The 20,024-nt window shown below is 40.4% G+C and overlaps 1 protein-coding gene across 4 annotated transcripts in view; it reads right to left on the minus strand.

Moving 5' to 3' along the window:
* Positions 1–3,601: 3,601 nt before the first annotated feature.
* MFSD2B (MFSD2 lysolipid transporter B, sphingolipid) overlaps positions 3,602–20,024 on the minus strand; it is a 34,229-nt gene continuing 17,806 nt past the window's right edge. For 3 of the 4 annotated variants that reach the window (XM_057427623.1, XM_057427624.1, XM_057427619.1), the window contains 9 exons: positions 19,033–19,202; positions 16,807–16,897; positions 16,591–16,712; positions 14,205–14,288; positions 12,186–12,266; positions 8,063–8,172; positions 6,624–6,767; positions 4,926–5,102; positions 3,602–3,905 (listed from right to left, as the gene is read on the minus strand). In XM_057427623.1, the coding sequence (XP_057283606.1) occupies positions 3,854–3,905; positions 4,926–5,102; positions 6,624–6,767; positions 8,063–8,172; positions 12,186–12,266; positions 14,205–14,288; positions 16,591–16,712; positions 16,807–16,897; positions 19,033–19,202 (1,031 nt within the window). In that variant the 3' untranslated portion in view covers positions 3,602–3,853. The remainder of the gene's footprint in view (positions 3,906–4,925; positions 5,103–6,623; positions 6,768–8,062; positions 8,173–12,185; positions 12,267–14,204; positions 14,289–16,590; positions 16,713–16,806; positions 16,898–19,032; positions 19,203–20,024) is intronic. The other variant, XM_057427620.1, reaches the window with a different exon arrangement.

Here is a 20,024-nt window from a genome sequence, read left to right on the forward strand (position 1 = left end):
GGATAACCAGCTAACTTCTTCCAGACAGTTCACCAAAAGGGTTAGAAAAGATTACATGAAAAGAAACACTGCAGAAATTTTCTGAAGGGAGAGACTATTGTAAGACTTTGAGACTGGTTTTTATATAACTATGATATGAAATTCATATGAGGTATATGATTGGCCACTGTGCACTAGGCTGCTGCTGGCTGTACCTGCCAGCATGAGACTTGGAACTAACTTGCTTTTTCCTCATCTTCAAAGAGCTGGACAGCAAATACCAGGTGTTAGAGGACCTGAGTTTCCCTTAAGGAAACTCTTCCTCTAAAGAAGACATTTAATTTTGCAGTTTGTATCTAGACCCAGAAAGGCAAGTAGAAAAGGAGATGAACAAGTGATACTTGGAAACAACCTGTGAACCCAAAAAAGCAGGGTTTGGCTTTAAAGCATTGTCCACTTCAACCATTTTCCTTTGAATGCAGAAGGTGAACAGAAATGAGAAGATGCAGCTGGGATTGAATCTACCAGAGATTCTTACATGGTGCAGGAATGAATTAAGGAATTAGTACTCAAATCTACAGAGCCCTGCCTGAAAACCCAGTGACTTGGCACTGAAGGTCCCAAACTTCTGGACTCCCTGGAACAGATATCCAAGGTGATACTCACCCCTCAAAGTCAGGGACTCAGCAGAAGTGATCTAATCCACCCAGGGGCAGGCAGGACACAGCCAGGCAGCAGACACGGCTGTGGTGGGTGCTGACAGCAATGCCTCCCTCAGTGCCTGGGAGGGGATGACAGCTCGCCTACCTGGGCAGCTGCAATCTGTAGCGTGATAGGTCACCAGCAGAATACTCAGAAAGCTGGTATAACCTTGGTGAGTTTCAGCACTGATTTTAGGCAGGAACTACAAGGGGGGTCAACCTGGAGGAGAAGAATAGTGACTGGTTCAGCTACTGACAACACCAGCAGTCAGCCCAGCATAGAAGATTTGGGCTGCCATCACCACACTTCAGCAAGGGCAATGGTTTGCCTTATGGGGGACTACTGCTGACATGTAGCTCCATTATCCTTTTCTTCCTCAGTTTGTGTAAATCCGTTGTAACTGTGCATGCAGGTGGGGAAGTGCTGTCCATCAGGCACCCAGTTGGTTTAATGCAATCTCCCATGTACTTGCAACTGTATTTGGGTATAACTTGCATGAGAACCCCTGGGGATTCACCTGGCCCTTGTCACTGCCATTCAGACCCAGGCAGGAGTTTTATATTAGATTAGTGTTTATTCTGAATGGCTGTCAATGTAAGAATCTGCTTCTTTCAGTCATATGTCCTAAATTGTATAGGAGACATACACGTCATTTAAAACTGACAAGGAGACAAAGAAAGTTAATTCATTTTACAGCATCAACACTGAGCCCTGAAATAACAATAATTAAAAAAATCTTACCCTGCATTTACTCTTCCATTCTTTTTATTTACAAAAATACATTCATTTTCTCAACAAAAATACAGCTCTGATAATCAAAATAGTGAGATGCTCAAAAGATAAAAAACCTCTACTAAAATTAATCTATGGAGGCTTTCTACTTTATTTTGGCAGTTCCCATTATTGAGACCATATGCAAAGTGAGGACTAAGTACATCTTGGTGAGATAATTATCACATTGTCTCTGTGGAGAAGAAGAAAACAGTTTACAATCAACCAAGTTTATCTTACAAGTGACTGAATTCAGGTGGGGTGTTGTTCAATTTAGAGGCAACTGCATAACTGATCTAGAAATAATATCTTAAGCCACATTGAAATTACTCCAATCAAGCACAGCCAGCAGTTTCTGCAACCCTTTTATCACTGAGCTAAGTATTTGGCTTACATAAACTGACACAGATCCACTGCCTTGTAGCTACAGATTTATAGTAGCTGAAAACATAACCCAGCCTTTACTGGGACTTCTGGTTGTTTTTAAAGATGACTATTCAGAAATATTACAGAATATTACAAATATTACAGAATAAATCAAAACCCCAAAGCTGTTTTCTAAGATGTCTTGGAGGTATGTGATATTATTACATAACTTACCTACTTCAGTGTGCAGTAAATTTGCTATTTCAAATTCCATCAGACTCAAAACTGTAAACAGGCTTATGGTTTTTATTGTTGTGAACACATATGCCCCAGGCATACAAATCTTGATCTGTCTAAGAACCGAAACAAGGAAAAAAAAACCCCAGCCTTTGATGTCAATTCAGCAGAAGTCTTAAATACAGTTAACTTTTACCCCCACACACTCAAAATATATCCTTAAAAGGTCACTCATAATCAAGTGTTTTGCTGAATTAGTACAGTTCATTAGGCTGCAGACTTCAAACTTGCCTGAAAAGGTTTCAGTATTAAACTTAATGAGACACGCAGTAGATGCACTGATTATACTTCACAATTTCTTTCAGTAAAAGCTTTCAGTTTCCAGTCCCAGCACTGAGTCACTTCCCAGATGGCCTGGAGTGAATTACTTGTGGTCACTGTCCCCAGTGACACACTCACTGCAAGTGCTCCCAAGCAGCAGCAAGCCAAAGGCACTTCTAATACAAAATAAAGGCACCCTCCCACATACTCAGAGAATGAAGCCAATGGGCTGTAAATTCATGTCTCGTCTTGCATAGTGCTAATGTCTTCAAGGCGAACAAGCCTTCAACTCTCGGATTCATCACTCTCCCCTCTAGATATAGATACGTCTTCAGAGTCCAATCATTTTAGCTTAAGCTTGGAGCCAGCCTCTGGAGGTCTCCGTTCCTCTATAGAAGACACCCAGAATGACCAGTCTGAACTGAAGTGCTCCAGAAAGTGAAAGTCCTACCTAAGCTTAGGCATCTATAAAATAGGTTCAGTGTTCAGAATCAGCAGGGTTCAGAATCTATAGTAGAAATGAATTTTCAGGTAATGTAACTGACAAAAAATCACCATTTAAAAGCCAGGTTAAGCCTCATCACTATAAAACACTGTGTGCAAGATGAGATTAACAGCCATGTCATGGTGTTTCATGACTCAGAAAGCCTACATGATGTGAGAAATGGGTGACTATCATGATTACTTAAAGGCCAGAAAATTGAATGGCCTTTATTCCTGGAATTTTTGGAAGGTACTACTGATTGTGGGTATCCTGAGTGAAGATACTGATTTGAAAATGTTCAGTACTCATTCTCTGACAAAGATCAGTTTACAGGTTTCAGAAGCAAAGAACTCCAGTAATGGGAAATATAAGGGTCCGTTTCTTATAAAAACTATAAATTTATATGTTATAAACTTATATGTATAACTTATAGCTTACATCAAAATCTCTTGCAGAAAAACTCTTTGTGAGAAAATCCTCAAAACATGTCTGCATCAGTGATTTGCTCCATTTCAAAAGAAAATAAATCCTAACTTTATAGTATAATCTAGTATTCCAAAGTGCTTTCCAAATACACTAGTGTGCAATTTATAGGTAGAAATTATGTTCAAAATCCATCCCAGCCCCTAAGGGTGAAATATATCATGAGTTAAAATGTGGGTGGTGCGTAATATTTACATCCTTTTCCCCTGACCTACAAGTCCATAGAATTTCCAGTTGCAGTGAGATCACAGCTTAATCACTGATAGACAAAAACCCCCAAGCTTTCAACAGCTCACATTCCTGAACATTTGTAATGTCTTTTTTAGCACAGTGCAGAGTTAGATATCTCTTTTGCACGGTGGTGTTCTCTCTTGATTTCTTTTCTGACTGTGTCAGAATCAGCCTTTATCCTGTTTGATAAAATGTGAGCAGAGAAATGACCTGGGAGACTCACAGAGTTTGTGCATGAGATGTGAGACTGTATTTGGAAAGTCATCGTATTCAGAGCTTTCAGACTGAGGTATCCTCTTTGTCCAGGGTGTCTGTGCTTTGATGGCTTCTCCTGTTAAAAGCAGAACAAAGGATACATGAACAGACTTCTGGCTTTTATTGCTAACTAACCGAACTAGAGTTTGGCAATCTCAAACAATTGAGCACCACCAGCAAGGTTCAGTTGTTCTGAACAGTGACTACAGTACCTAATCAGAGGGACCAGTCCTGTTTTAGATGGTTTAGCCTATCCCCTCCGGTCTGCAGCTGCTTCTCAAGAAGGCAGCTGCTGCATGAGAGGCCTGTGGCATATCTGCCAATCCCATGCAGGTATCTTGGATACCTTCAGGCAATTAACTGGTCCCAGATACCCATGCTCAGGCCCTGGAATTATTCCCTTAGCATGGAAATCTGTTTCCAGTTCCAGTAACTTGGGATAATAAAAACAAGACAAGTAACAACATATTCTGATATTTAATCCATCAGTCTGCTAGGATAGACTGTTCTTACTTATGTCCTCAGTGTATCAAGGCTTCATTTGACAGAAGTGGATGATTTTGAGCTAAGCAAGATTTTTGTTGGAGAGTGAAGAAAGGGGAGGAAAGGACAGCAATATGGTAAAAAGGGAAAGAACAGCTCAAAGCTGTCCTTTCATTTTCTCCCACAGTCTTTCCTGCCTACGTCTCTAAAATGGTTTGGATGTTTCTTGTATGCTACAAGCACTAAGAATGCAGTCAAGAATCCCATTTTCTTTTATATACAAGTAAATTGTAATTTATCTATGCAAAATATTCTTCATTTCTGGCTTGAAACACTACTGCAATAGTGCTATGTGCACCATACCAGAGAAAAAGTAAAATATATCTGACATATCTAACAAATAGCCCTCTAAGCAAGTAGTATTATACTACAAAAACAAGATGCTGGAGCACATAATGATACCATGCATTCCATAATTCAACTAATAGCATGCTAATTTGTTTTGTTGTAAGGAGTATAGAAGTGTATGTTGGTAACTAACAATTTTTTTGCTCAGTATGACAATGAGCTGCTGTAGTGATGTTACTGCTGTTTGCTGCCAGTTCAAACCTACCTTAACACCTCAAGTGCAAGCTTTGTTTCTCTTCGGCTTTCTTCAGTGATCGGGTAGAAAAGAAGTATAAATAAACCTACAAAGATGAGGATAGCAGGGACTGCTCCAATGAGGATTTTCAGCGTAAGGATCACATCACTGGGTTGTCTGCATATCCCTGGCTTGTATCCAGTAAACCTAAACAAATGGAAATAACAGTGGTATGTACGCCCAAAGCTAAACGGGAGTTGCTCATCTGAAGGTTCCCTTCTTTCCCCCAACACTCTTCAAGACTTTTCTCCCATTTTTTCCCAATCCTTTCTTTTTTCCTTGCCCCACTACATGTTTCAAATCCTGTTGCTCAAATCTCATTTTTGTGCTCTATTTCAGATAACTGCATTACCTCTGTATTTTCTCATTATGTAACATTTAACTACTAAGAGAAGCATGGAATCCCATGTAAGGAAATTGCTCTTTTATGTGTTTCCTATTAATATTCAGCAAAGTATTTAAGCTCCACTTTAAAAGTATGTAAGTAATCTGACCAATTTCAATAGCAATAATTAACTTTAAATTAAACCCACCCTTAAGCACTCATCTCAAGATAGACAAATTTACTCAAGTGCTTAGAGTTAGGTAAACACTTGCAGTTCATTGATTCAGGGTTTCCATGCAGTTCCACAACTGCTGAAATACTCAAATTCCCATTCCCAATTTGTGGAATGCGATTATTTTCCTCTGAACATGCACCTATGAAAGCTACAGCTCATTCAGCATCACTCTGTGTTCTCCCATAAACATCTGCCTTGGGAAATTGCTAGGAGCTAAATGGAATGCCATTGAAAAGGGGCTAATGGGTGAACAGTGATTTGTTTGAGGGTGTTAGCAGCAAGCATCTAAAATTCTTAAGCCCAAAATGTTCAGCCAAGCACTGCCTGTTATTTAGCAGTTTCAGCTGAAGGCCCTGAAGCAAAACATTCTGGTTACCAAAACCTAACTTGGAGCTAAGGGCTTGACAGTATTTCAGACAAGTTCCCTTCTAAGTGTTTATTGTGTGCTTGTGTGCTGTAGAAGCTACGAAGGCCCCTTCTGCTAGGTCATGTACAAAAGTAGGGCAGAAGATGGCTGACCACTTCTCAGCCTGTCTAGTCATAACAGACAAGGCAAAAGTGAAAGAACACAAAAGCATCTTCCAAACTGACACGGTCTAGGTGATGGGCACAGCTGTTAGAAAGACCGTTCCTGATTCTGACTGGCATCCAGTTCCCTAAAACCATTCAGGATTGGTGACCCTTTTATGCTGAGCAGGCCACTAGGCACCTCTGAAAGCACTCTAATCCACATAAAGATTTAACAAGCTTGTATACGTAGTCCAACCCAGATGCAACAGGGAACACACAAAGCAGTTGTATCACTTGTGTGGGACCTTCATCTACTGAGCTTTTCATATAAGCCACTAAAATTTACAGGAGTAATTTGGAAAGCAGAAAAATCTAAAGGGAAGTCAGGTCTTTCTGTCATGAAACATGTTAGGGCAGGCGACTTAACACTTTGTGGTGTGGCCTAGATAACAATCCCATCTTTAGTGGTCAGCCATTTGGAGCTGCTGGCATTTTCAGGCTCACAGCAAAAAGGCAATTAACTCCACAGGGTAAAGGCGGTGTAACCTCAGAATGCTTTCAGAGTGGATCCACTAAGTGGAAACATAGTGTTACTTACTCCAGTCCTGCTGCAGAAATTCCTAAGCCAATTCCTGCTGACATCTTGGTAAAGAAAACATAAGAAGAATAGAAAATAGTTTCATGTCCTTTACCATGAGGATTCTGCAGGCGAAAGTTATCAACAACATCAGGCAGCATTGACCTAGAGACAAGCAAGATAAAAGAAAAACTCACGCCAAAATCTCTTCTCAAAGTCTAAAGTTACTGAAAGAGTACACCCTCCTCCTTTTCTAAGATCTGACTGATGCAGGCATGTACATGAAAGAATCCAGCTATAAAACTCCTGCTGCTGTACAGGAGGGTAAAAATCCATGTAAAAAATGAATGGCCACATGCTACAAAGCAGAAAAACACCAAAAAACCATCAAACACTTGCTGGGAGGTGACAGAATTCTTTAGACTGACAGTCATTCCAATCAGAAGTTGTGATATTAAAAAAATAAGAATAACAAAACTCCATGTTAAGATTTCAAGGGACTCAATGTCTGAACAGTTTTACTCTGAAATAACTCTTCTGACAAGCTAACAACATTTTCAGAAACCAATGAGACCTATTCTCTCTCTTACTTCAAAGAGACTGAATTTGGTAATGGGGAATCAGAATGGAAGCTGTTCAAATGTCAACTGTGACTTGACATTTTATTTCCAGTATATGTCATGATTTACTGCTGGAAAAAAGGGCTTCTCACCCTCTCTGCAGAAAAGCTTATGTAGTCTGACAGCTTATTTCAAATGATGTTTCCATGATCTCTTGGAGTTTTTAGGGCATTGTGCAAATGAGTAATGTAAGTGCTGTCAGCAACCATCTTACTTTCTGGTCAATTTTATCTGAATAATTATTTCAACTGGACAGGACATGTCCCATCCTGCTCACAGAATCATAGAATAGTTAGGGGTGGAAAGGACCTTAAGATCATGGGCATCTTTATGTATTTCCCCCACACACACATATTTTCAGTCTTCAAGAGCTAAAGACCTTGAATTCTCACTTTCTTTTAATCATACCCTTGTGTTATTTGATCCATAACAGATGACTGACTGCTCAAGCAGAGATACAGTTATGTTTATGCTATGTTCTTAATTGCTCAGCATTAATTGGTTTATCTAACTCATCATTCCTGTAATTCTATTACAAACCAAACGTAAGCATCTGATTTGCTGTTGTCACATGCTCTATAGCTTCTTAGATTATTGATTCTTCTTCACACTCTTATGTACAAAGAGCCACTACAGTTACAGTAGATGCAATCTGTTAGCAACAGGGCAACTGAAGTCATGTTATTGCAAATAGCATCTATTATAAAAGCAGGAAAAGATTCTTGGAAGAAGTGACTCTTGCCAAATTCCGTCACTTTTGGAGGTAAATTCCATGCAGTAGTACATACATGTACTGTAGACATATACCTCTTCCTCACCTCAAATATAAAATTCTCTTACCATGGCAACAGAAGAGATGCTGCGATGCTCAGACCAGAGACAAAGGCCACGAAGTAAGCCAGGATGAGGTTTGGAATGGTGACTAGCATGACTGCAAAAGGAGTCATCCACTGAGGGAGAAGAAAAACAGTACATCTGACTTAACAGTATGCACTGCTCAATGGTATACAGATTGTTTCCTTCAAAATACAAGATTGTGTTACATAGCAGTTCACACACAGCAATGCCTAACGCTTCAGTATTTTGGAGAGCCCTGAACCAATCTGTATTCACCTATCCAAAACAATCAGAAAAAACAGGGCAAGCCATTGTAGTGCTTTTTCTGTTTGCAGTATTAGGGCTATAACTGCACTAGTAAGTTAAACAGTCCCGAGAGCATATTTATCAGTCACGAAGCCAACTGGCAGACCCTGGCCACATTCATACTCATAAACATTCATAGTCTCCAAAAGAAACATTGCCATATAAATACTTTGTGAAGAGTGCTTAAGTGGGCAGGCTCCCAGCCTGTAGCCAGATTCTTCTTGGGAGATGGCTCACCAGCTTGTGCTTATATATTTCTGCCTATTTAGTAATGACCAAACACCAATTTCTATTCTAGGCCAGGGGAACTATTTCATTTACTATTAGAGGCAAACCTTGAAACATCATCACACTGCATTTCAAGAGGAGAGGCAGGGGCTCAGTAATCATTTTAAACTGTAAATATTTCATTTTGCAGATAACTTGGGTCTTGAACGAACAGTTTGCTTACACGTTTGTTTCCAATGACCACAATAAAGCAATCTACATACTTGGTAATAACTAAAAGCAAGAAGGCAGTATGGTTTACTCCCATTCCATACAGCTAGATATGCCACCAGATTTCCCCAACTTCAGCTTGAAGCAATCAGCTTACAGGAGTGAAAATCCACTTTTAAATGCTGATTGAATGCATACAGCCCAGCTGTCCCATACATGTTCCATCTCCCATGCCTATGAACCATGGGCACAGCACATGCAGAATTCAGAACCAGGGGCTTATCTACAGGGCTTTTTAATGATGGGGGATTAGTTTAACATTAAGTGTTTCAATCCTCTATACTTGCGGGCTGGGGGCTGAAGGTATGAGAAAAGCTTTCACAGACAGTGATTCCCCTAAGCGCTGCTATTTACAGAACTGTATGGTAAGTGATTCTGGGAGTCCTGGAGTCTAATCCATTATGTTTATGTTTTAAATGCATTTCCCATCTAAAGCATTTGATCCTAACCTAAGGAGGCAGAAAATAACCTTTCCTGACTGCAGGTTCCCAGCACAGACAGCTAATCCTTGCACTAGCCCAATGTTGTAGCAAAATCGTTATTTCACCACAAGAGAGCACTCCATCAATACAAGATTTTATGTTGCCTATAAGCAATTTTATGACAGTCTTATGCTCCACATGGGGCACCCAACCAGAAAACAAAGCACTTAAACAAAAGTCTAGATTGATAATAATAATCACCATTGTAAGTGTAATTTTCTATTGAAAGAGAAGCATGGCTCAGAGGACTGAGGCTACAATGCCCTAAAGTCTCACTCATGCAATGGCAGCAGAATCACTGGGGCAGCGTTCCTGCTGCAATAAACAGCTAATGCACCTCCTTCTTTTCTACTTGCAGAGCAAGCACTCCATTATTTGCACTCTGCTCCCTAGTCACAGAGCGGCTGCCCTCTGAGTCATAAACAATATTCTACAGTTATCATGTGTCTTCCATCCATTCCCTAACAGCACCATGGAAGGCCACTCTTCTGGGATGCTGAAGGTACTACTGGCCTGGGCAGCAGCACGTTACAAAGGGCAAATCAGGAAAAGGTGCAGCTAGAATGTGAATGGAAATGTGAATGGAGAGGGGAAAAGGGATTGCACAGCCACGATGCATCCAAGGATGTGCCTCCATGCTGCACAGTGCTGATAGTTGGCAAATAAACAACAGTGTATATATGGCAAGGTGAAAAGACCGGTGGCCATTTTGGATTTGTTTTTATTTTTTACTAAATCTTCCAGAATCTACAGTCAAAAGCTATTATTGGCTAGATGGGAGCTAGAGTTGTGAGAGAGCGTGATCTTCCACTTTCAGACACCTTGTCAAAACCATGAGCCAAAAAGCTGCTACACTTCTTAAAATTTCTCATTACTTTACCTCCAGTTACCAGCAGACAGACTTACTGATTTTAAGTTCAACGTTTGCCCTGTAAGGGCAGAGCAGACAATCTAAATGAACACAGCACACAGAAGCAGAAGAGAATAATCCTGTGCACCTGATCATGGGAAGAATGCTATCAAGGATCCTGCTTGCATACGACCCTGTACTTCTAGAAAGTCTAAGCTTTAAAATTCTGGGAAGTTTAGATATTTAGTCAGCACTTAGACTGTTGGTCACCTCTTGTGGAGGAATGAGTAAAAAGGGAGCAATATCCGTGGAAGGAAGCCAAGATTCTTGTTGCTTATCTACCCTGTCTTCTATACTCTGTAAAGGGTCTCTTCAACATACAACCACTTTAACAGGGAAAATTAGTCTGGAACAGTGTGATTTTTCTTTTATCTTATTTTTTCCAAGGAAACTGAGTTTCAAATTATATCTTCACCCTGAAAGCTGAGTGACGTTTTGCAGAAAAAAAACCCACTGCTTTCTGCCCTGCCTCCTTCCTTTCCAGAAGGACATCCCCCAATGACAAAAGTAGGAGCCTTAAATGATGTGATTTTATTTCACAGTGACAGAATAGATTAGCTGAACCAATCACACAAGGTGGTAGTATAGGAAGCCCCTGTGCTGCATTGCCAGACACAAAATCCATCACTGAGCACACAGAGAGTCCCTTAGGAAACATCTACAAGGTGAAAGAGAAAGATGACTTCTTTCAGTCCAGCCCCCATTTACACCATAATACAGTCAACCAACTGGACTGTAAAATTAAGTTAAACCATGTTTACAGAGGTGCTGACAGGCTTTGCAGTCATGTTAAACTAAATTTACAGAGCCAAGTTGGTTGAAGAAAGCTTATTTTGTGGCTAAGTAGACAGAGATTTCCTACAGAGGAAGTCTGCATTCCCTGGTCCAGTCAGTGGTCCAATACTGCTTTTGGCAATTCTCTTTGCTCAAGTGATAAAAAGAAATGAGGACGGGACTTGGATTCCAGATGCCTACTTCAAAACACATAATGTTCCAATATTTGGAACTTGGGTTTTGAAGTTACTTCTGATTCTTTGAAAGTCATTCCAACACACAGATCTTAATTTAAAAAAAAAATATAACTGTTCAATTATATTCAATAATTGTCACCAGACCTAAATTTTTTGGCTTTGTTCAGATTTTGACATACAACTTCAGGCTGGATTTTCCAAGTCCTTATGCTTTGTTGTGCACAAGGCAGACAATTTTTCTTTCCTCTTTCATAAGTAATTGAAGGTAAACGGGAAAAATAGGGAGGAACAGGCCTACACAATGACTCACTGAGGATGATGACAGAAAATTGCTGCTGTCTGCAGTAAGTGAAGGACTTAAAAGAATCCATCAGAGATGAGGTCAGGTGTACTGAGCCATCTTTGCCGAGCTGTGTAATAGTTAAACCAGACTTCTTTTCTCAGGTAGGTCACCTATTTCTTTATTTCACTAATAACTGTCCATGTCCATCTCTGTTCAGAGGGATGTGGAAACCCCTTCCTTCTCACGTTTCTGGTGAAGGATGTGTAACAGACTTCTGTTTTCTCCTCTGCCACTGCATTACAGATGTGGTCAACTCAGCACCATATACAAGGACAAAACAAGCCTTATACAACAGATAACTTATAAATTCAGACTTGTGTTGCCTCAGATTGACAAAACCTCACTGGGGTTCACTTCTGAGTGCAGACAAATGCAGAGCTTGTAAAGATTCTTAAATAAACTGGAGCCTCCCTTCAACATCAATCCATTTCTCAAAAGTTTCTCTTGGAAACTTGGAATCTGTCTGAAATTTGGTACAATGATTTAAAACGAACTCTGAAACTGAGCAAATTTCATGTAGCTTGAGGTTATAAACACTTGAAAGAGCTCCTGAAGTGGCTCCAGTTGTCAAATGAAGTGAGTGTGAGCAGATTTTTCTCTCAAAAAATTTGCTTACCGCAATCCCAAATGATGCGCACTTCTTGCCAAATCGCTGCAGAATCTTCTGCCAGAAAGGAATGCTCACAGCTGCTGATATCTACAGTGGACAAAAAAAACATACCTGCATGGTGCTTACTGCCATGGTTGTCTTCAGCTGTAGAGCTCACAGACATCTTTTTGTCTAATACATTACAGCCTGAAAGGAAGATGCACTTGCAGTTTCCTGTTTCTCCTCATCCTTTGAGCGTTTGGTTGGTTTTTTTGTTGTTTATTATTCACTATTATGTATTACTACAAACAAAAAAGCCTCAGAGGGTTTTCCACGGTCAAATACCAGAAGGCAGTGTCCTAAAATTTCCTTTTCCTATTGTAAGCCACCACAGCTAAAACTACACATGACAGAGTCATTGAAGCTCAAACACATTGCAAACAGTCATATTTCCTGCTAATGTGTTTTGCCTCATTCTCTGGGCCTCACAAATGATAAGTAAATTCAGGTCTACCCCATCATACAGGAAGAAAGCTGAAGCACAATATACACTTATCTTAAGATATACTTACAGTACATATATAACAGATATAAGGAAGAAGTTCTTTCCTGTTAGGGTGGTGAGGCACTGGAATAGGTTGCCCAGGGATGTTGTGAATGCTCCATCCCGGGCAGTGTTCAAGACCAGGCTGGACAAGGCCTTGGGTGATGTGATTTAGCTTAAGGTGTCCCTGCCCACGGCAGGGGGGGTGGAACTAGATGATCTTAAGGTCCTTTCCAACCCTAACTATTCTATGATTCTATGATTCTATATCCCATACAACATGTTTTGTCTTAGGAACAACCTCTGAGAGAAATAGCTGTTTACATTCTGCTGCTTACCAATAGCTACTTACCATTTCATATACTCTAATACTCACCTGGTAGCAGCAACAACAACCACTTACAACAACAGGGCAACACAGTAACAATGCACTGAATTATTACTACTAATGACAGTCTTACAGTTTAAATTAAAATGTTATCTCAGTTATATTCCACTCTTTACTGACTTTACTGTCTCTTGTCTTTCTGCTTGGTGTCCACAACTTGCAGAGCCTCAAGACGCCCAACAGTCATCCCTTGCTCTCCAACATTTTTGTTTTAATCACTGGAAAAGATCTGTCTTATAACACGGGAAAGGAAGAATAAAAAAGGGGTAGAAAAGGGGGGGGGGGGGGGGGGGGCTGGGAAAAAGAAGTGGAAATTAAGTTTCCCTAACATGTTTCTACAATTCTCCCTGCCAAATGGGTCAGAAATCAAGTAACGCTTCCCTGAAAATGACTGCTGCCATATTCTACATGGCAGACGAATTCTCTATAGAATATTTCAAAATTGCAGCACATGCATATCCTCGGAATTATGCAACTTTAAATGTTGTGTTAAAAGGGCTTTGGTCAGAAGCATGAAGTTTTCAACTAATACTACTTGCAATCATAACATAAATAATGCAATACAGGAGCAGTGTGTAACTGAATTGTAAGTATCACCTAAGCAAGCAGAATTCTACCTCTGCAAGAAAAAAAAGGTTCTCTAAAAGGATCTTTTTATCACATTGCCGACTGCTTTGGAGAGGAATCTTCGTATCTCTGTATATCTCAAATATTTATCCTTGCAAGCTGCCTAGCCCAGAAGGTTCATATGTATGAATACACAAACTAAAGTTGTTTAATCTTCATATCTCTCTCTGCATATCAGAGTGGGAAAAGGGAAAAGGAGTTAAAATTCCAGACCTCCTTTCTGGCAGCAGCTTTTGCCCTTTATAGGAGCAGAAAGTGACTGACAGGTAAAAGCAGCAAGGAACAAATGAAAAGCTTCAAAGCATTAATTTTTTAGAAGTACAGCAGGGAACACCAGCTTTATTCCAAACTGGCAAAAGAAAAAATAGTGTAGCCTCTCAACAGCTCTGTCTAGACATAAAACTCCTTTTGTCTTCGTTATTTTGTGCCAGAAACCAGTGAGAACCAGCTATCAAATAAAAATACAGGACAGAAATGTGCAACTCACCAAGATGGTCACTACCAAATACTGGAAGTGACTGCGAAGATCAGCAGCATGAGTGCAGAATAGGACAAAGTTGCTCTGCTCCAACTGTTGAAAACATTTGGTGACCACCAAAAAAGAAAAGAAAATTAAAAAAGACAAAAATGTCACGCTCTATACCAGTCAAACACAGTTGGTGACTCTTGTTAAATGTAGGATTTGGGAGTCTCATTCTTCCCACATTTGCAACAGCTTAAAAAAAGCAACAAATCTCCTCCTGTCACTAGAGTGACATGCCAACTGTATTGTGTCAAGCAAGAGGTAAACCATGCACCTACTACAGCATAAAAATGACCAAAACAGGAACTGCCTTATGAGAGGATTCTATCTAAAGGCTTTATTCCCTGTGTTGCAATTGCCTTGTGGCGTTGTCACAGCCACAGCTACAGACTACTGCAAGAAATAAGTCCTTCCTTTTCCATAGCAATGTTATAAACCTTTCACCAGGAGTTCTGACTTCAAAACAAGTTACTCTTCACCTGGAATTATGTTCATGCCAGCTTCCTGTAGTAAAGCAGCTAACTGCTGGGTTTGTGTATCGCCTTGGCTATGGATGTATCTTTGGGTCAGATATCTCTCATTCAAATACTCACTGGATGGAAGATCTAGCTGCTTTGTGAAGCCACTGCCACCATGCTTTAGCAGAACTCAAAGGGGTTCTGAACACGAGAATATGGCTCAGGCCCACCGGCAGCAATTCTGCAGAAGGGGAGTGGCAGAGGATTTAATATTCATGCCACAGTACTACAATCAACTCTTGCTCCTTTGGGCACTTGTAGATTAAAAGTGGCCAATAATCTGCATATAAATTAGGATAAAAGTTATATCCCTTCTCCATTGCCACCAAAGCCTTCCCTTGTTTGTAAACCAGTTTACACTGCCTTCGTTTTAGACGTAGAGTATCACACTATGGGATCACAGCTAATGCATCTTTACCTGCCTATTCCTTTGTTCACCAATAATCCACTAACTGAATTCCACAAAGCCAGTGTCCTCCCTTGAAAAACAATGGCTGAACTAGAGCTCCCAGATTCTTCCTCCCCTCACACCTTCCCTTCAGTTTGCTCAAAAAGAAAAATGAAGATATATGGACAGCCAGAAGAGCTTTTCCTCTCTAGGTATTGTCAAGAAGTAATTGGCTGCCAACAACCAAATGTGCACTGTATCCTTACTGACTGAGTGGATGCTGGAAGGATCTGGACCATAAGGGATCTTTCATCTTCTCGTTATCTCTGCTGTTGCTTGCTGTGCCTGCAGCTCCCAGAGGTAAGCAGAAATACCTCTGCTATTGTTTCTCGTCCTTGGGCTTCCAGCAAGGACTGACAGATGCTGTAAAGGACAGCCTACTAACTGTGCCCAAATCCAGGCCAACCTGAAACTTCCATGCTTTTTTGGGAAACCGACTTTTAAACAGCCCTTCCAAGAAATTTACTAATTCACCAGGACTGCTGGTGAACACAGTGCTGCTCTCTTACATGCCCTGTTCTTGCCCTCTATCCTGATATTCACTCAATCAGTGGCGCATGTGACTAAGAATTTGTTGACAAAAATGCACTTGTGTTTTAAAATAAAGCCAACTTCAACTGGTATGTACAGATTCACATTAAAACAACATATTTACTGATTTGACCATAGCTCAAAAATCAAGCTTTAAAAGGACTGCTGGGCTATGGGGATTAAGGGTTTCTTACTGAGTGGCTCTAAATTTTTCTACAGCTTCTCTCTATGGAAGATGTATTACCTCTTTTTGCAAGAGCCACATTCAACTGCAGGTCCTCATTTGAAAATTAATTCTATCTAGTCCTGAGACAGGTGAGGCCTCCTGCCTCTGAACATCATCTTATCTTACTCTGACCTAATGCCTTTTATCATAAAGACTCCATAAGAACCAGTTCAGCCACTATCTGAGAACAGATACCTATACAAAGGAAAGGGGCAGTGGTTTAAAGGGGCACACACTATAGAGAAGAACAGAGAGAAGAGAAAAAGTGCTCTCTAAGCAACTGAAACTGCAGGAGACCTGATAGATAACATATAATGACCCTCTGGGTCACTAGGACTAGCTCCTCACCTTTTATGGAGAAAAAAAAAAAACCAAACCAAGCCATTTTTAAATGGTCAGGACTTTGGTTTTGCTTCTCCTTTGAAAGAACCATCTCCAGCTGCACAGGAACCCAGGCACCAAGAAAAGGACTCTGGTTCCTGGCTGATTTGTAAGGGAATGCACCACCCCCCAGATCACCACCTCCAGACATTAGCCAAAGGTCATCTGCGTTTTAGCTGCCACAGACTCTCCCATACTGAGACTGGAATGAGGCCAAGACACAGACTTAGAGAGCCTGAAAGTTACCTGAACTGCTGTTGAGATGAGAAGAAATGAAGCTGTAAGCTTCACATATGGACCGTGCTTCATGGTGAGTCCAAGCCCCTTACAAAAAGGTATTGCTCTGTCTGAACTTAAGGCATAAGGATCTAAGAGGAGCAAAATACATAAAATAGCAATCTTTTCTGGAGATGAATGTGAAATAATTATTATTAAATCTAGACAAATTTAAATATATCTTACCATCTTTTTCCTTTACTCCAAGAAAAAGGATGATAATTCCAAGAAGATACACACATCCTATGACCCCTGCTGCAATCATATAAACTTTTGCCTTTGAAGAGAAAAAAGGCATATTTGAAATTGTGACAGAAGAATGACAAGCCATTATGGAAATCTCAGCCTCTTTCTCGTGAGCCATCTGCAAATGAAGAAATGCCTTTCTATGACAGCCAATTCCCTGTGCTTTACCCCTCCAAAAAATGTTCACTTCTGCAGGTCATTTATAAACAACATGTACTTTAGGATAAATCCAAGGCACGTAAGTATAGATTTACTGGAAAACAAACAAACAAAAAAAAAGCAGCTGTGAGACTACCTACAGACACAAACAGAGATCTATCAAAAATGTGCAGCATCAGTGGAGTGATTCTAACTTTTAGTAAATCCAGCTGATCCAGTTACATAGACTACAATCTTTATCTTCATTCTGGGTGGGAAAGGCCCTAGTGCTGATGCAAACATAATTAGTACAGTTACTGTATTATGTATAATACAATAATAAGAAAACTTCCTTTAGGCTCTAATAAATTTTACAAATCACACTTTCATGCCAATGTTCTAAGAATATGGTTACTTGCATGCTTGTTACCCCAGCTACTTAGTGAAATACTCAAGCATATTCAGCAATCTTGTTTACTGCTGCTGAAGAGTGGGAATAGGAGATACTCAACTACAATAAGCAGAGCACAAATACTTACATCTCAGTTTGCACCATGCAACTGAGATTAGACTCAGGTCGAGGAATCTTATTCATGGGAATCTTACATATCAGTATATGCACTTGACAGAGAAAGAGATGAAAATATAAAACCACTGAACCTCGCAATTGGTAAAAATGGAACTTAAAAATTGATGATTTCACAAGTGACACAGGAAAAAGCCAAACCACTACACAAGGTAATTGTTTGATTCAAGCCCTGTTTCAAGATCATTGGAAACAATGGAAGATTATCAAATTGTGTTCACCGAAGTTTGGATCAGCTTTTAGGATTTCCTCATAGATATAAAACCTTCTCTGTTTCTCAAAAAATAGCAAACTGAAGCATGAAGAGATTAAATTACTTGTGCAGGATTACAGGAGAAATCTGCTGTGGAAAATTAAATAAACAAGCATGGCCCTTTAGGTTCATTCCATGTGTTAAACACTGAGCGCTGCTCCCACTAATTGCCTGTTAGAAACCATTTACTTTCAACATGCTTTGTATCTTCACAAGAATACAGAATCCAGGTAGGACTTCCAGTGTCATTCACGTAAAAACTATTAATCTTTAGAGGAGAACCCCAGTAATAACTCCTTTGAAAGGCAGTGTTGCTTACCTGAAAAATCCTATTACAGCCACCATTTTTTCACAGAATCACACAATTATTTGGGTTGGATGGGACCTTTAAAGATCATCTTCCAAACCCCCTGCCATGGGCAGGGACACCTTCTATTAGACCAGGTTGCTCCAAGCCCCATCCAACCTGGCCTTGAACACTGCCAGGGATTGGGCAGCCACAGCTTCTCTGGGCAACTGTGTCAGTGCCTCACCAGCCTCACAGTGGAGAATTTCTTCCTAATTTCTGATCTAAACCTCCCCTCTTTCAGTTTAAAGTCATTGTCCTTTGTCCTGTCAGTACAGGCCTTCATAAAAAGTCTTTTTCCATTTTTCTTATGAGTCCCCTTTACATATTGAAAGGTCACAACAGTCTCCCCAGAGTCTCCTCTTCTCCAGCCTGAACAACCCCAACTCTCTCAAGGAGAGGCGCTCCCTCTCTCTGATCATTTCTGTGGTCCTCCTTGAGATCTGCTCTAACAGGCTCACATGTGCTGTGGACCCCAGAATTGGATGCAGCATTCCTGGCAGGGTAAAGTAAGCTTTTCTCACTAAGCTTCTATTTTAAACTGTGAATCAGCCCATAGTGAAAACAAAGAATGGTCATGTACCTCCTAGCTACTTTACAGTTTGGCATCTTCAGCAAAGCTCATCAGTGTAAATCTGCTGCCACCACAGAGAAGTGGTTGCAGAGACAACAGATGGGAAGTCTTATTCACAACAAGGTCCTTGTCTCAGCTCCAGCGTTACTGATTTCAAGGAAGTCACGTTTATTTTCATCAGGCTGGATGATATGATAAGGTATTACAGATATAGCAAACCCCACCCCCCCCTCCCTTATTGATTTTAGTGTGCTCCCATAGATGCTTACTTGATGAGACAAGGGATCTGAAGTGTCTGGAAAGCTGGAAGTGTCATACCAGGAGTCAGTTGTGTTTACTGGGGGATTCACAGTGCAGTGATGAGAGACATGAGCACTGGCCACAATCTGCCCCTGAAGTGCAGCTCCAATCAAGGTCCCAAGCACTTCCATGGTCATTCCTAAAGAAGCAAGCACAAATGTGCACTGAGCATGAGAATTTGTTTCCTCCACAGACCGCAGACTTGCTCATTTGTCCCACTGAAAAGAAACCTCATCAAACCATTTTCTTTTACAGGAAACAGCCAGAAAATGCAATACTAAGAGCATCAAAACAAGATGGCCAGTAATAAAACAGTTTCATGGAAACAGAATTTTGTAATCTGTTTTCTGATCAGCTTTTAGAAGTCTGCATGGAAGATCTGCTTTTATTCAAGCTGCATGATGGACGCAGCTGAGATTAAGAGCCACAAGTGGATAACACAGGAACCTCTTTCATCTCGAGGACCAGAAAACTACAGTTTAAATGTTGAATGCCACTATTCTGAAGCAGGACCAGGAGCCATGACATCAGGCTTTTCATCTTAAGCTTGACAGTAACTTGTGAAACATTTTTCAAGCCACTTATCTGATTAGACCTATAGGCTCTCCAATTGGTAAAATAAAACAGTACTTACATCAGGCTTATGTTGGAAATAATACAGCTGCCAAGCTCCTGGAAACAGTAGATGCCACTCCTAACTGTCTAAGGCCAGAGTAAGGCAGAACTAGCTACCTTAGTCTCAGTGAATTATTCAGACTACTACCACTCCAAGCACCATAAGAATAAGGAATCATCTAAAAAAAAAAAAAAACCCAAAGCCTCTATTTGGGACAGTAAAGATCTGACCATGGACATGCAGATCATGCTTCATGTACTCAAAAATCAGTCAACAAGGTGGTTAGTTGTTACAGCTCCACTGCAGGCAAGTGGTGAGTAAGCTGGGTTCTAGTCCCTTCTCACC

Source organism: Pezoporus wallicus, unplaced genomic scaffold, assembly GCF_028554395.1.
Source record: "Pezoporus wallicus isolate ANWC-B61680 ecotype Strahan unplaced genomic scaffold, APGP_CSIRO_Pwel_v1 contig_6464, whole genome shotgun sequence".
Classification (NCBI taxonomy): domain Eukaryota; kingdom Metazoa; phylum Chordata; class Aves; order Psittaciformes; family Psittacidae; genus Pezoporus; species Pezoporus wallicus.